Below are 18460 nucleotides of genomic sequence, written 5' to 3'. Positions count from 1 at the left end.
AAGCTGCAATATTTCTATGAACTACCAATTGATCCAGTCACATTTCAAATACAAACTGGAATTTCTTTCTGAAAACTCTTACATATTTTCCCCTCACAGCACACTGTGTACATTCTTTATTTTAAATTACATTAAACAAAGTCCTCATATCAGAGGCACAGGAGAAGTAGTGGTATAATTCAACTTATGCACAATGCCATCCCATTAAAACTAACCTTAACTGAAACTGCTAAAAAATAAGAACTGAGGTTCTGAACAAAAAGTTTATTAATTTAAAGGCTATAGTGCCCTACTAACAGGGTCACAAAAGAATCACAGGATCATAAAATCATCTAATATTTAGGTTGGAAAAGATCTTTGAGATCATCAAGTCCAACATTAACTCAGGACTGCCAAGTCCATCACTAAACCATGTTGCTAAAGCAGCGCATCTACATGGTTTTTTAAACACCTTCAGTGACGGTAATTCTACCACTTCCCTGGGCAGCCTGTTCCAAAGCTTGACCACACTTGAAGAGAAGAAATTTTCCTAATATCCAAATAATCCAATAAAATTCAAAAATAATTCAAATATTCCAATGTCTAAAAGAAGTATAAAACACCTATATAAATATCGGGGGGGGGGGGGGGTGAGAAAGGAATAAAAAGGAAAAAATTATCAGAAAAAAGCTAAACAAAAATAATAAAAAAGTATCATTGCTTTTCCAGTCAGGAACACAAAGAAACAAGCACTTTATCTCCCTAAATAAAAGGAAAAAAAATTCAAACTTTATGAAATAAAATGTTAGTTAAGAAAGGATATCACAGTGCAAATAAATTAGACAGACCCATTTATTTGTATACAATTTTTTTATAAGGCTATTATTGAACAAATCTCAGCGGAAGGCCCAAGTCTGGACTATTAACCCGTATGACAGCCAAGAGAAAACCAGGCCCATCAGTTTACAAAACCACTATGGGACATATCAAGACATATTTCAAAAACATTTATGCAGATATTGGAAAAGAGTAAAACATAAATTATCCAAGACACTTCAAAATCATCTGTAAAACTAGAAAGCTTCTTATAACATGTCAAATCCAGAAATCAATTTAATTATTACTTTGACCACATTTGCATAAGTCTGCCATCCCTTCGTGTCTTCTGCTACATAACTAAATTCCATCACCAACCATGGTCTACACGAGTTTCAGTGTGTTCAACTGACCAACTGGTCTTTTTTTCCTTATTGTTCTGCAAAGCAAGAAGAGCTTCAAGTCACTTGGTATCATCTTGACTGTGATCCTGAGTAGATCAAATCTTGATCAAATCATCAGAATTGTTACTTTCACTCTCTAAAGTGGATGTAAGATATCTGTAGGCATTTACTTTGGGATAAGCTACTTGTCAATTACCATTTTGAATTTCCATAACTAGTTCCATGCTAAGTATCAACTCTAACAGAGTTCAAAAATGTAAATATTGTGTTAGGTGATCATTAATTTTTCCAAATCTTTGGTTTATGAAAGTTCTTTACTCTTTTTGTGTTCATTCCTTGACACTTTACCATTATCACACAGCCCATCTAATTCCCCAAATAAGTTAAACAACACACTTCTTTTAAAATAATCTACATAATCTACTTATTCTAAAAATTGCTTTGGCAGGAGGTCATTAGCCATGTATTTTGTGTTCATCTCACTGAGGAAAGATAATCCCAGTAGATCCAGTATTGACCAATGACAGTAGCACATGTCTCCTGGGGTAATACAAGAACACAGCCACACCTTTAAGTGCTGGAATGTTATTCTTAGGCCAGTTCAAAATAAACTTACTATGTATCTGCCATTAAGGCGGCAAAAAGCTATGATAAGGTCAGACAGCAAAATGCTTGCACCTCACCAACAAGCATGAGATGCATCCAGATGCTCAGTTCAGATTTACGGCTTTCTCCACACAGAAATGCAGTAAATTACAAGCATTGTTAGTAAGTATCAGCATACCATAGCGAATGACAATTTTTACAAACTGCCATAACACAGATTTATTGCATAGTATAATCAAAATATCGAGGGGACACAAAGATCTATGCTGGAACAATTCTATGAACTGAAGCTGCTGATCTTTGAAATGTTAAGGATAAAGCAAATTTAGAAAGAAAAGGCCAATTTACTGTCAAATAATTTGTTTTATAAAATTCCCTTCTGTCAGTATTTTGTTATACAAAGTAAAAACTTATCAGAAAAGCAAAATACACAGATTACTTCAAAATGCTCAAAGCTTACAATGCCATTAAGACAAAATGCCAGCTGTTACCAGAAGTAGGTATGTGGGCAGCTTAAAATGTATAGCTGTTCAGAGTGAGAAGTTGCCTTAAATGGTATCAGATGATAGGTAAGCAAAAAACACAGGATCTCCAGTTTCAATCAATTTTCAACTACTCTTTTATCTATACTTTCAGATAAGATTCTGCATAATTCACAGGTATAAAAATGAATTACTGATGTGAGCAGGTAATAAAGTCTCAATACTGGCTACGGGAGAAACTGTTTATTGTACAGAATATTTGAACGGAATGAAAAATCACTCTGAAATACCATCTTAGAATCAGATACAATTACACAAAACATGTTGCACAATCAGTTTTTCAAATTTTCTTTAGGATCACTACACTACACATTTTATTCTGTGTTAATTCAACATCAGCTGGAGACAGATGGAAAACAGCAGTAAATTACTAAAAAAGAAAAGCTGCTTTGCTTAAAAAATGTGCGTTACTTTTATTTCTGAAGACAAGTAAAATGCAAATACTAACGGTACTGCATGTACTGCCACTACACTTAAAATATATTACTGCGCACCAGAAATGGATGTAAGATTGCTAAGAAAAAACCCCAAGTTAACTCAATAAAAATAAAATGCCCTTAGTTTGACAACCACTTAAAAAGTGGTTTTAACTTGATTCAGTTCTGTTCTGACAAAAGCTCTTAATGCTTACCTCACACTTAACTGAACTAATTTTTTAACAACTAGAACATCACATTTCTTAATGTTTTTCTAAGATTACAGCATAGCATGTTGCTGCAGCATAAGTGGTTGTGTGTCTACCTTCCCACCTCCCTCCAATGCACAATATTTGTCTATTACAAGATACAAATTCATATAAGAACTATTTTTGTACTTCACCACAGGATTCGGTTCCTCTTTACAAGACCCATAGTATCCTTTTTAAACTTGCAGGTCCTACTCTCCAAATATTTTAAACCAACGAATAAACCTAACAGTCATTCCTCATGCATGAAACTTGCTTTTTTTTCAACAATTCATTAGTCTTTTTGGAAATAAATACATTAACATTGAGAAAACTATTGTTACTATTAGTAACAATAAAATGTCACAAGGACAAAGTTAAGTATTCAAACTACACATACAGGGTTTAAGTTTTAGTCAAAATCCAAAACATACTAAGTAAAGAAACAAATGATCAGGGAACAAAAGCAGACTTAACTCTAGCCAGTGAGATAAGCACAAGGGAGTAAACCCTATAGTCTACTAAGCTCAGTTTAACTCGATGCAGGCCTACAGCTACCGAAGTACCTTAATCGTAATTGTGAAGTACTGGGTAGTATCGCCACTAAAGGAGAAGCTGAAGCTGCTTGGATACCGTACCTTACCATTTCCTTACTTTGCAGTCGGTATATTTCTTGTCTGTATCCCTCAGACTTACACCATAGCTCCAAAGACAACTGCAACACTTGAAATGCATTGTGCCCTCTTAAGCCCCATGTTCACAATTAAATTTACATTATAACACACTTTTATACGGCAATACTATTTAAAATATTAACTTCTTTGAAATAATTTTTCTCAATCACTGGAATTTTTAAGATATTATATAGTTTCTTATTAATAAATTACAAAAAAGTATTTATTTATAAATAGACACTTATATTTTCAATAGCCTAGATGAAAGCATCCTTACTCTTTCTCTGCATCTCCTTCACTTTCTTCTGCATGATCAAAGCTCCAATTATTTTTAAAACCTCCATCTCTCTTGGACTGTGATCTATCCAAAGCTGAAAGGAGAACAAGTGAAGAAAAGTCTTGATTTCAACCCGAATTATTAATCAACACAAAGTAGAGTAATAAAACAGATGCATATATTTTCCCCCGAGCATTTACATTTTTGCTGTTTAACTATCACTTAACAAAATAAGTTCATCAATGCAGTGGTGACTCATTTTCCTAAATACAGGTGAGTATCTGTCCACATCTTGATTACTAATGCAACAAGTTAGCAAGCTATTAAAAATGACACGAGGTAGTTTTACTGACACCTGTAAGTTAAAGGTTCCTTCTCCGATATGAACTATATGCCACATGCAGAAAGGGCCTTAAAGTTTATTATTTAAATGTTTAATACCCAAGCACTATTTAAATTTTTTCATAAAAAAGCAACAGTTTTGAACCCCAAATACAATTGCAACATAATACACTTTTTTTTAAATTCAACAGCTGACACTGATCCAAATTAACATATGATGGTAACTGAAATTTCAGCGTTAGCATCAACTAAGTAAAAATCTGAAAACTCTGCAAACACTCACACTGTATCAAATTTCAGATTTATCTACTGCCATATCCAACAGTATAGAGATTTTCATATAATATGATGGCATGGGAGTATTCTTCAGTGAAGGAGGTCCAGAGCACGGAGACAGCAATTAAGGCACTGTTCACCCCAGGCCCTAATTACCATGAGTAAGAGCTGTCTCACACAAATTCCGTATGACAAACCATGCAGCAGCTTTGACTTGATTATAATTTAAATGTGTCTTTTCTTACTATGTTTTTCTCTATGTAGTTCTAAATGCATATAGAAATAATGAATGCAACTCTCTGTTTTGATAGAAAAGAAAAAAAAAATCACAGCCAACAACAGATGTCTAGGGTAAAGTATATACATTGCACACACAAATATTTATTGCATATTCAACCTCTACTTCCAGTTGCTTGCAACTACTGAGGATTTCCCCAGTATCCACCAGCCACGGGTGATATTTTTGTGTTTAGCTGCCTTTGCTAGCCTTTTTCTTCTCCCCGCTTGCTTTTTTCATCAAGCCTACTTTACAGAATCAACAGCATCTTGCAGCTGATAGTACATCAGCTTGTTTATGTATTACATGAGTAAGTATCTCCTTTTCCTTGTCCTGAGTCAATTTGGCATCTTTTGCTCCTACTTAGTACTCTATTCCTCCAATTCTTGCACTTTGGAAGACAGTATTAAGCAATCCTTCCACATTCATTCATGATGACATAGATCTCTGCTGTATTCTTCACTGTCATCCTTTTTCCAAGCATTATCTTTTTGTGTAAAACCCAATTAACAAGCTTCAGATTTTAAAAAGCATGCTTATAAGAAGAATGGCAGAAAGCAGTTTAACACCTTCAGGTTAGTGTGTGTGGACACTGTTTTGTAAACTCCTTTAGCAGGAATTTCTATCATTCAACAGTGTGGTTGAGGAATCCCTAAATGGGAGGAAAAAAAGTTCACAGTGAACCTCCATGAAACAAGAACAAAGTTGTGCACTTGGGGAAAAAAAAAATCCTTTAAAATTCTGCCTAAAACACTGAAATGAGGAGTTACATATACAGTATTTAGTAAAATGCTAGTATCCAACAGAAGATACCATCTTAGAAAATTTTTTTGCATGTCTTGTACCTTGTGCTGTAAGGCAAATCATTTCATATGAATCTACATTACAGCTGACCAGAAAAACACACCTGTTTCTTTATTGTTTTGGATGTAAACCTGTATTGGGTTTGTATGCCAAGATTTTGATGGGGGGTGAGAGGCAGGGGGGTGCAGGGGTGTCTTCTGTGAGAAGATGGCAGAACCTGCCCCCATGTTGTACAGAGGCACTTCTAGCCGGCTCCAAGACCAAGGCCATTGGCCAAGGCCAAGCACACCAATTAACAGGGGTGCCGCCTCTGTGGTAACAGTTAAGAAGGAGGGAAAACTGCTGTGCAACAGCAGCCAGAACAGAGAAGTTAGGATACGTGAGAGACACAACTCTGCAGACACCAAGGTCAGAGAAGAAGGAGGGGGAGCAGCAGGGGGTGGGGGTGAAGTGTTTTAAGATTTGGGTTTATTTCTCATTATCCTACTCTGATTTGATTAGTAATAAATTAAATTAATTTTCCCCAGGTTGAGTCTGTTTTGCCCATGATGGTAACTAGTAAGTGATCTCTCCGTCCCTATCTCAACCCACGACCCTTTAGTATTTTCTCTCCCCTGTCTGGTTGAGGAGGGGGAGTGAAGCAGTTTGGTCGGCACCCAGTGACTAGCCAAGGTCAACCTACCACAGATGCCAGCCAGATGCATTTACTGGCCACACAAAGAACTTTTCTAGGAAAGCAACTTTTTCAGATGTATCACAGCATTGCCAGAACTCCCTACCACACCTGGAATACAGCAGCAGAGACTGTTTCTACTACAACACACAGAAGCTTTTACAAGTCTTGCATCTGCTGAGATCACATCTTTTTCTGTGTGTCTCAGAACCATTCTGAACATGAAACCTAAATCAAAGGTTTGCTTTGGGACCAATGTATTTTTCCAGGAGGACCTTAAGTTCACATTTTTTCCCCCCAGTTACACTGGTAAAGAAATAATACAAGCCTCATCTTACAAATGCTTAGACCACCATAACTGCAACCAACTTATCAGATACTGCAGCATTCACACAAATTCAAATTAAGTGTGCTCAGAATCATTGCCTTCATCCAGACTCTAAGTAAATTAAAAAGAATGCTTATAAGCTTTCAAATCTGTCGTTCATCTAGAGTCATCACATATATTGTTAAGAGGATACAAGTACTCATAAAAATCTGACACAGAAATGTTTTTTTAATTGTTTTACCTTCCCCACTGCTTCATTATTCTTTCAGACAGGCTTCTATGCAAAACAGCTCTTTATCTTCCAGCTCTGATACCATCAGCTCTAGTACATCAACTGTGTGACTACAGTAAGGTTGCATTTTCACACTGTGAAGCAGCACTACATGGACAGGTTTACACACCCCTCACATTTCCTATAACTTGGGCGTTCTTCTCCTGTCTTGCATCCTGTGTATGTCAGCGCAGCTGTTTCTTCACTGAGAGCAAACTTGGGGAAGGAAACTAATTCAGGAAAAAATACCTTGAGCAGTGGGGCAGGGGGAAATTTGAGGGTTTGGGTTTTTTTTTTAAACCATATCAGTTCCCTCCTCTGTTCAACCACACTATCACAGCAGTTGTGACAGTACAGCAGAGGTAAGGGGCATCCGGGAACGGTGATCATTTTAGGCACTAAGGATTCCAAAGGAATGTGCATGGAACCATAGCCTAACCTACATTTATAGGTATAGACTTAGAGATCTATTGCTTAGAAGACGCTTAAACTTTCCTCTCCCTAAATTAGCTGTAGATGCAAAATACCTGTCAAAACTACATCCAATAATAGGCAGTAATAATAAACTGATTGTGAGATACTCAATGAAACAAGGATTTCAGTAGTAAAGTTCTATGATACCAGTGTAACAGATGCAAAGTATGGATGTTCTTTCACACATGAAGGCAATTTAATTTCTCAAATGGCTAACAAAATACCCCATCCTTTCAAGAATGTAGTATCAACAGAAAAACAACGATAAATACAGAGCATCCACTCCTGGGAAAAGGAGTGCTTTGCAAATGCTTTGCAAAGTAGAAGCATTTAAGGGCTCTGTAGTTCAAAGATGGAAAATCATCTGCATATTCTGATAAATGACTGTTTTTTTTCGTCAGGACTTTCATACACGTTGGGTTACGTACAGTGCAGAGTATCACGTAGAATGAACAGAACTGTCTAAGTTTTATCATTTGCCAAACTGTGTTTAACATTTTCTAAGGATTAACAAGGAGTAACAGAGGAGGATAAAAGGAGGACAGAGCTTTGAAATACGTTACAACATTTTCTTTGCAATGTCTTTGAAAGTTTTTCTGCTAAGATAGCAGTGGTAACCACACAATGGACAACTAGTGTTTCTTGACCTTTTCTACTGATTCTCCCAACAGAGATGTAGAGGTATCACCCAAGGATTCTGCCCTTGTGACAGCATCAGAAAACAATGCAGAAGTATTTCAAGAGGGCTTCTTTATTTATATTAGCAGCAAAAGGAATGCAACAGAAAACACGGGCCCATGGCTCACTGAGACAGGAACCTAGTGACAAGGGACACTGGAAAAGCTGAAAAACTTGGGTTGTTTGGGTTGGTTTTTTTTTTACCACTCCATATTTCACTGTTAAGTTCTGCTCTCAAGACGTCCCAGTTCCCTAACCCTACCAACAGAATCTGTGGGAATGCAACATCACCCATTGTCAAGAAAGATAGGCTTAAGGAACACTTAAACCAGCTGTACATGCAGAAGTCCACTGCATCAGACAGGAGGTACCTGATGGTATTGAGGAAGTTTGCTAATGCCACTGTTAGGCCCTTCTACATTATCTCTGAAAGGTCACTGCGTAAGAGATGTTCCCAATGACTGGAAAAACATCACACATCTTCAAGATGAGCAACAAGGATGATCTGGTGAACTGCAGTCTATTCTGCTTCACCTCAACGCCATTAAGGTTATGGATCAAATCTTCCAGAAATCCATTCACAGCTACATGATGACAAGAAAGAGAACAGCCAGCATGGATTTACCAAGGGCAGATTGTGGCCAACCAACCTAACTGCATTCTACAGTTAGATGGCTGGCTGTGTAGGTAAGAAGAGAACAGGTGTTGGTTTTCCACAGGGCCCTTACAGCCAGACTAGAGAGACACAGACTGAGTGAATGAATGAGAAGGTGAGAAGAAAACCAGCTGGACCATTCGGGTCAAAGGATGATGACTACCAGTACAAATCCAGCTGCTAGCACCCCTCAGCCATCAGTACTGCACCCAATACCATTTAATGTCTTTGTTAATAATGTGGATGCTGGGACCAATGGCACTCAGCAAGTTTGCAGGTGATACCAAACTGGGGGAAGCAGTTAATACACTGGAAGCCAGGGCTGCTATTCAGAAGGACCTGACAGGCTGGAGAAACAGGCTGACAAAAACCTTATGAAGTTCAAAAGCAAATGTGAAGTCCTACACCTGGTACCAAACAACCCCAATGCAGCAGTGCAGCCTGGGGGACAACTGGCTAGGAAGCAGAGGATGCGGGGGTGCTAATGGACAGCAAATTGACCATGGGTCAGCAGTGAACCCACACGGCAAGGAAGGCCAACATGACATACTAGAAAAGTTTAGACAGCAGTCAGGAGAAGTGACTCCTTCCCTCCGTATGAAACTGTAGCCAGAGTACTGCACTCATTTTGGGTCCTCTGCAAAGGAGATACAAGGAGAGGTTAAAAAAAGTGGATTTATTCAGCCTTCAGATGCAGGGAGGGGAGTCTTCAACTGCCTGATGGGAAGGAAGAGAGAATATAAAGCTAAACTCTCCACAGAGATGCACAACAGAAGGACAAGAAGCACTGGACACAAGCTGGAACAAAGAAAATTCCAACTCAACATAATAATTTATTTTTTATCATGATGGTACTCAGGAGTGGACCAGGTTAACCTGAGAGGTCATGGAGACTGAACAAAGACCTGAGCAACCTGCTAACTGGGCTTGGTTCGGACAGGAGGTTCCAACCCACATGCTTACAACCAGCAGTCAAGCAAAATCAGTGGCTACTCACAGGTACGAAGCATCACCTAAGGTAATTGCACCACCATCACACACACTTCCAAAATTATGTACCTCAGTCACTTTTCTCTCTCTCTGAGTAAGTCTGCCACCCTCTCAAACTTTCCAAACAAGTAACGTAATTTAAATAACATCAAAACCAGGATCCAATAATAAAGGGGGAAAAAACAAACAAAGAAGTCATTTTTTTCATCTCTAGTATTATGAATATATATAATTCTCTCCTTATATAAGACCTCTATTGCTAGACTGGAGATACACTAACAATTCAGAAGGGAAGAAGAAGGTTTCAGTGGTTTTATAGGGAAGATAATACAGGGAAGATATTCCTATTTGATAAGAAAACTGGAGGATAAAAAGTTAGGATAGGCTAGGGACAATTTTTGAGCTGCCAGTTTACTCTTAAAGTATGAAAACATATATAAAGCTAACAAGCCATTTCAAGGAAGATGACCAAGAATTCCAGAATATGATTTCCATGGCAAATCAGTACATGATAGTAATCACACATGATCTCGAAGTCTGAACACTGGAAGAATTTATAAGATAAGCAAAGCACAGCAGGAAACCTTACAGTATATTACGCATCAGTATATTATGCATCTGATTTGCACACTTCTGATTTTAGACAGTTATGCACCATGGGATCCATCTTCATAAAAAAGTCTAAGCTTGTGCAACTGACAATGCAGCAGCACTAAACGGCAACCTATTTTTAGGAAGTGTTGGAAGGCAGTCACATACAAAACAAGATTAATAACCCAGCCCAACTACCTGGAAATTAGGCAACCAACATTCTGAGAATGTTTCCAGGTTTGCTGCAATAATTGGAACATCAGGTTGAAATAAAGCACTGTATCTACATACAAAAAAGAAAAAAAAAATCAACAATTTCTATTATTTAACACTTCTGGATTTATCCTGCAAACTTTCAGGGATGATGTCAGATAGATACTATCCCCTCTATAAAATTATACAGAAATTAAAGTCCAGTAAGGTTCCATAACTTCTACATGAAAATAACTTGCAAACATATGACAGGAGGAGAAACTCTTAAAATGTAGTTAAAGCAGAAAAAAGCAAGACCCTTCTCTGATGTTGTCAATTGTTAAAAATTCACCTGAAATGGACAGCAACAAAAGCACACAAAGAAAACACACGACATCCTCAATATAAAACCTCAATAATTTGGTCAAATGGAAAAGGCCCATCTCAGACAATTCTGAGTAAGGAAAGGATGAAAGGAGGATGAAAGAGTTAGTTAAAGTCTAAGCTGTGAGAAAAAAATGCATTTGACTTTCTGTAAAGGCCAAAGACCTGCATTTTTCCCTATTCTTAGTGACACTGACAAGCTTTCATACCCATATGAGAGAGCAGTCAGCTGGATTAGATTGCTGATATGGCTGAAAAGTAATACAGACCGTCTCCACCAACACTTGCCCCCCCACAGGATTAGTTTTCTGCCGATTTCGTTCCTTCAGCCAACTTGCCATGAAGCCAAAGAAGTGCAGGTGTTGACTCAAGCAAAGCTGTGAGCACACTGTCTCTGGGAGGGGTAGCAGGTAGGACTGTCACTGAGCCTGGCTGTGTCATAAATCGCTGGCACAATTACTTGCACGGCCATACAGTATGGCCCCATACATGTGGACTGCTGTTAGAAAATGACCCTGCAAATGCACATACAGTTAAAAATCACATAAATCATGTCTGTTTGAAAAAAAGAATACTGGAGAAATGCAACACTAGTACAGGCGACAGCCTCCTGCTCACACTAGATACATCATATACTTCAACTCCCTTTGCAATTAGAGGTATCAATGCAGTGAGGCATGATGTAATACAACTACATTACTACACTAAAAACACAGAAATCTTTATAATGTAAGTATCAGACTTCACTAGACCTAACAACGAGTATAAGGAACACTGACAACTGCTAACTAAACCACAGTATGCTGAAATTCACTAAGCAGGCTTTCTTTTTAAAAAGCTAGAAAAAATAACTTTACCATCCCTGGAAAAAGAAAAATTTATTTCAGTAATTACTTGTAAAGGTACTGAAGATGAAGAAGTGCTATCAATCAACTAATTTTTAATATAACAAAATAATACAAGCTAGCTTGCTAACTGCACCTAGTTATGAACCTACTTTTCAATAAATATCACTCGAAAGACACCCAACTTCTTAAGAGACCATTCAGCAACTGGAGATGAGTTTCAGCCACCTTTATCAAAACATGAAACTCATGCTTACCTTGATCTATCAGCTTTTTCTATCACAGGGCAGTCGGTCTTTCTTCCAAGTAAGAAACTGTGCCTTAGCCATCTAACAAAGCCTTTGCTAGATGACAAAGAAATTATTTACTCCATTAACAACATATATATATATATATATTTTGGTAGTATTCATTGGGTAAATATTCAGAGTCAGCTACAACACATCTGCCTTATGGCAGAATTAGTAATCTCAGTTAAAGGTTTACTGCCCCACGGTGCCAGGTTTATGCAGTTATAATAACCCGGACCAGCATAGTCCAGAAGTTCACTTTTGAAAGTTTATCCCCAATTGTAAAGAATCCTTAAATTGCCTCTTGAGCAGTGAGCTTCGGTAGAAATAAAGTTACAATGGACTCCAGTAAGGGTTTCTAAATGAAGAGAGCCTCAGAAATTACAAGGGCAATTGTAAATATGAAACCTAACATCTACTGCATAGTTCAAATTCTCATCTAATGGGCACTTGAATAATCTTTCTGTTAGAATGTCGTATTAAATTCTATCATCAGCAGGATATTCATATTTTGCTAAATGAGCCATAAAAATCAGACACGCAAAACAAACACAACATTATATCCTACAACATTAATAAAAATACATCAGTAGAATGAATTTTAGTACAAGTGAAACAACTGTATGGCAATGGATAAAAACATTCTCATGAAAATATTTTTGCAGCTGTTTCTTACAGACATAAATTTCTATGATTACATAATGTTAATCATGTCATATAGTATTATGTTGTACCACACCAGAAAAATATTACTGGTATTTATCATTCCTAGAACAAACAAACAAAAAAAACCCACCAAAAAACCAAAACCAACCAAACAACAACAAAAAACAGAGAGACTCTGCTCCAGCTTATATGGTCTGAGAACAAACAGAAAACCAGGAAGGCTTTGCAAAGAGTTTCCAGATCATCACTGTTCTTTGTTTATAATCAAGATTCAGTCAAAGATATCCCAAATTCACTGTCTTTCACTCCAAATTATTCTTTCATAGGAATTACTGGGGGACACATTCAGAAATGTTTCCTTGCCTCGCGAAGCACTTACAGCACTTCCCCGTTAACAAAAACTTTTTAAAGGCCTGCTGACCAACCTGGGAAGAATAACCACAGCCTGTTAATTTACTCCCTCCAGTCTCCAGCCTTCACCATAAACTTCTTCTGTGCACAAGTTAACCTGTTACTTAAAATAATTGCATTTCCCTGGGCAGAATAAAGCTGTTGTTATACAAAAGCATTTATTCTGAAGTTGTTATGTACTACAGCTTAACCTGACTTAACAGCTCACCAGAGAGAGAAGAAAGGGGGAAATGTCCTCTTCCTCTCACATGCAAAGTCTGTCCGATCTCCCCATTCGAAACCATTGTCCTGTCTCGCCTGCTTACCCTTCAACAAACAAACTCAACAGGTTTGGCAAAGCACCAATCTGGCAAGACAATACACATCAAATTCAATCTCTTTGGCAATAAACTGGTAGGTGTCAGCGGTAGGGGACATTACAAGACACACCACCACAAGGGCTGGGGGGTGGGGAGGCTGGGGTGGGGGAGGCAAAGGGGGAAGAGAAGCAGACCCTTCTCCTCCACCTGCAGTAGTGAGGCCTAAAAGCAGCACAGCTGCAAAGTGTAACTCCTTCTAAACAGTAACATTCTGTTAGTCCCTATGCTCAAACCAGTTAATAATTTTAAGCCTTGCAAAGAGAACCAATAAATAGCTGACATGCAGCTTTGCATCCAAAATGGAGTCGGAGCATGGTAAGATAAAAGCAGCAACGTCACAGTTCCAGGCTTCAGGGAATTCATACACCCGATTTATCATTATCTGTACAAGACAATAGCAGCACACCTTAATCATTTTACTATTCTTTGGATATTTTATTTGGAGAGCATTATTTCCAAATTTTATATCCATGCTGCAAATTACTAGTGTAGATTAACTAGAAAACATCAGTACTCATGCATTTCCTACAATACTTTTAATAACCAACTATCCTCATAGTAGAGCATAATCCCTTCCACAATTTATTTAGAAGTTACTCAAACAGCAGCATTGCCAAAATGCTATTTCTTTAACTCATAGCAGACATTACACCATAAATAAAAACAAAACACCTTCTCAAAAGTTATTTGCTCTTAATCATTCCTGTTAGCTACAGTACCCAACCATTAGCCATTCTGTATTCTGATTTATACTAGACTGTAATTCAGAGACTGAATTCCATTTGGCACAATCCCCAGTTTCGTGCAGGGAGACTACACCATACAACAAAGTTAAGTAAGTTTTCAGTACTTTTACAACATTCAACTGAAAGTAATCAAAAAACATAAAAAAATATGTCTATGTACTAATGAACTACTAAGCTCTACTTACAACATGTTAGTTCTCAAAAAAGCTTCCAACCTAAACATGTGTCACTGAATTAGGCAGTGATTTAATGATTAAAAATACACCATTTGATTTTAACCCATTATTTAAGAACTGGTTATATTTTCCACATTTTCTAAAGGAAATGAAACTTCGTGGCCTCAGCAGCAAGATTAAAAACATTTATTATCTTCTATTTGTGAATGATCAGTGAAAAAAAAAAAAAAAAAGATTGCCAGGTGATTCTTTTTGCATTACAATATCCATCAACACAGGCTGCTAGAGCACCCACTAGAGAAGTAACAATTGCTCCTGTGAACATGACATTCATAGGCAACTGACTTGACCAACACAAGACACCAACTTTGACTTCACCACAGCTTGAAATCAGCTTCACCTAAAAATACTACATATGCTAGGCAGTCGAATGCAGTAAAAGAAAGTTCAAGAATATATGCTTTTAAAAATTAAATGTGTAAGATAAAATTACCAGCAGGTTTAATGCTATATAATGAATAAGACTAGTAATATTATTACTAGTGCTTTAGTTTGCTTCACTTTAAGTAATCAAGCACAGAACATCCGTTTCAATCTAGAATATGCCTGCCTTAAAAATCCTCCAAATTGAAACCAAATAGGTGCTGAAATACATGCCAAAAGAAAAAAAAAAATCCCAATCTGCTTTAGCCTCACCCACACCCCAATGGAAGCGCATTTTAGAACAAAGTTAAGAGAAGAATTACATTTGCCCTTTTTTCCCAAAAAAGGAGTATGTTCCCTGTATCTCTACAGCCTCCCGCACCATAACAGCTGCATTTTTATTTATCTTCTTTTCTCAGTCTCCTGCAGGATCTTAAGCTATCTTGTACAATCTTGCACTCTTTTATGCAACACACACACACAGATGGAAGCATACACTGTCCTGTGTACCAAGTCCTCCAGCAGCATGCTCTGACCCTGGAATGTTCAGCCAGTTAGTAGCAAACTAAACCATGCTGAGGAAATACTAAAACCTTCACTTCAAGGACACTAACTTTGACTTCTCTGTTTTATGGAAGTGGGCAAGTTTCACAAAATTTCTAGATATTTGTTTACATGTGAGATCTCTAGGCCTCTGCAAACAGAATGGTTTAATAGCTGTTAGTGGGAAGAGGTAAAATGATGAGAGATGACTCAAAATCCCCTCATAATCTTATAAAGTAATATTTACAAGTGATGAGTTTGGCAATTAGTCTCAGATTATAGGACTTACTTCAACACAGAACACCTTGACACATCTCAGTTATCTCAAGAAACACAGCTAAAACTCTATAGAAAAGGTGAAGTCTGATACTGCACAAAAATCCATGCAGTCTTCCAGAAACAACAGTAATAAAAGCCAAAGTTGTTGTTGAAACCATTACAATAAATAATCCATTATGTTTTATCCTTGTACATAAAACAAGAAGCAAAAGACTAAAATACCCAAATAGGCTTATCATAAAAGTATCTGTGCAAGCATGACATTTGCAAAATGTTGGTTTATGCTTGCTATCAAGCCACATATTGACATTATTACTTATGTTATTACTATTACTTTTCTATTTATAATTACATAAAGAAGAGAGTAAGGATCTCTTTTAGAAACACTCCCAATTTAAAATTTTTTGGGTGACTAAACCCCAGAATTTCTATACTTTTTGTGAGGAAAGAGTGGTGCCTTTACTATCAAATCCAGGTGCCAGAAAATAATGAACGAGGCATCCCATACAAGACAGTTACTCTTTTCACCTGAAGCTTCTGTGTCCCACTTTGTGTAAAATTATTATAGCAGCAGCTACTTAGGAAAAACTACCAAATAATAAATGCCTCCATAATAGCAAATCAGAATTGCACAGATATGTTTTTCAATTCAGAAAGCCAAGGACAAGCCTGGGCTCCTAGAATCCCACATCTCAAAATTTTAAAGGTGGTGATGATATGGTAGAGGACTTGGACACAGGCCCTTGTTTTAGAACATGCTACCAAGCACATTACAACAAATGTTATAGAGCATTAATAGCAGATAAATGAAGTTTATTTTTTGTATCTTTCTACACGCCTTAAGCAGCATTCTGCCTTTTTAATACTTCATGCCACCTTCACCCAAGTTCGGCTGGCACATACAAAAAGACAGTAAAAAGATAGTTTCAATTTGACTGCTGAGAAATAGTTCTCGACAAGTGGGTTTCACTCTTAGAAAATAATCTGTCACTGAAGTCAACGAGAAGGTTTCTTATTCTTAAAACCACTGGGAAGGACAGCTGAACAAAGGTCTGAGAAGGCATTTACGCAGTACTGGAAAGACATTCTGAATGGATCAGAGGACTGGGAGCCATAAGCAAGCTATGAAAGAGTCGCAAATTTCCCACTTTCAGATAGAAAACCACTCTCAAGAAAAAAAGAAGAAAGGAAAAAAACATGCGTGGACATTGATGGGACTGACAACAATTCAACAGCGCAAAGCACGAGTTTAGATTATGACAAAAAAAAGACACAAAAGAAGGTGAATAATACCTGAAGCATCCCCCCATTTTCAAGCTAATATCTCCACTATGTCATAAACAAAGTGTCAGAGACTGCTTCAGAGACAATTACAATTAATAATTAAATTTCACTATTAAAAATAAAGAGAAGTCAGAGCAGGTAGAAAATTTTCAAGTGTTCTATTTGAGTATGAACTCCAGTCTGCCCTCCTAATTTGTATTAGTCCTGTCAGAGATTTCTCAATATGATTAAAAGATTGGGGGGGGCAGGGAGGGGGGGGAGGGGGAAAGCCCCACACAAAAAAAAGGCAGGAAAGGCTTCAAATGGCACTTCAAATGGCAACTCTGTCTACACAAATGCTGTGTGTTTCTGTACCACTCCAGAACCTTAGCTACCTTTAAGAAAATGTGCAAGTCTACAACCCTTGCTTTGGTGAAGGCAATTCTTAACACATGAGCTGAGTGAAAAGCAAAGCAGTCTCTAGAATCCTCTGGCATATAACTGTCAAGTTTCTTCTGCTGCTGCTAATAATGGGTAGTCCACATAGTTTTCTCTATCATTATCAGGAAACCTGTAACCAAGAAAATGCAATGAAAATTGAGCAGATTCCTGCCATGACTGCACTGAAATCTCTCCGCAGCTCTGAAGGTAGAAACTGGCAACATTCCTTAGAAAGGAGATCCTCAAAAAGAAATTTCAGTATTGGTTCTCAGACATCAGGAGACTGAAAAAAGAAAACAGGAAGGAATAAAATGTTTCTTCTTCTTGAAAATACATGCAATTAGGAATACTTTAAAGTTTGACTGTTGTCTACTGCATAAACATAGGGAAACTTCAAATTTAAGGCTGGAAAAGGGAAATTACAATTTCCTTGCAACTCAGTATTACCCAAGGAAACAATATAACAAGAGTTACCACAATTTTTCTCCAGAGGAACAGTACTCTCTATTCCCACATGCTGAACATCCCCCAATCTAAATCCAAACAGATCTGCCTATCATTGCTTTGTACTTTAGCTGTAACTATCAATCAAAAAAACACAGGAATTCCTGAGGATGGATACCTCCAATCACTAAATCTCTACTAATCTAAATCTGAAAAGAATTCCTATGCAACAGGACTACTTTGTTAGTATGAATTAGCTTGAATTTCTGCATATTCTGCTTATAACTTTGAAACCTTACTGTAGGAAAGTAAATTCCGAAAAGTTTTACTAATTCCACTTGCAAACTGGCTTCAATAATAAAAATAAGGTACTTTCCACACTTCTAAAATCTAACAGTCCTGACATTTCAGGAAAAGTAAACATGCAGGTTATGCATACCAGTGTATATATCGTGTTGGCATTGCTCCAGAATGATAGCTAATGTAGCTTTAAAGCGTCAAACATTATAGTTTCTAGGCATATTTTTCACATTTTCCATTAAACAGTCTACATAACATAAAAAATGAAGCCACATTAGATATGCAAAACTGGACAAAAAACATGTACGGGTATGAATCATGGTGTTCAAGAACAGCATTACCAGAAAGGCAACAGATAAATCACCCAAGGAACACCC

The 18460-nt window shown here is 37.3% G+C and overlaps 1 protein-coding gene across 2 annotated transcripts in view; it reads right to left on the bottom strand.

Moving 5' to 3' along the window:
- SENP6 (SUMO specific peptidase 6) overlaps window positions 1–18460 on the bottom strand; it is a 90826-nt gene that overhangs the window by 57375 nt on the left and 14991 nt on the right. For both annotated transcript variants that reach the window (XM_037391319.1, XM_037391320.1), the window contains exon 2: window positions 3963–4056. In XM_037391319.1, coding sequence (XP_037247216.1) covers window positions 3963–4056 — 94 coding nt within the window. The remainder of the gene's footprint in view (window positions 1–3962; window positions 4057–18460) is intronic.

This window comes from Falco rusticolus, chromosome 6 (assembly GCF_015220075.1).
Source record: "Falco rusticolus isolate bFalRus1 chromosome 6, bFalRus1.pri, whole genome shotgun sequence".
Classification (NCBI taxonomy): Eukaryota; Metazoa; Chordata; class Aves; order Falconiformes; family Falconidae; genus Falco; species Falco rusticolus.
This window is presented reverse-complemented; position numbering and strand designations above follow the sequence as displayed.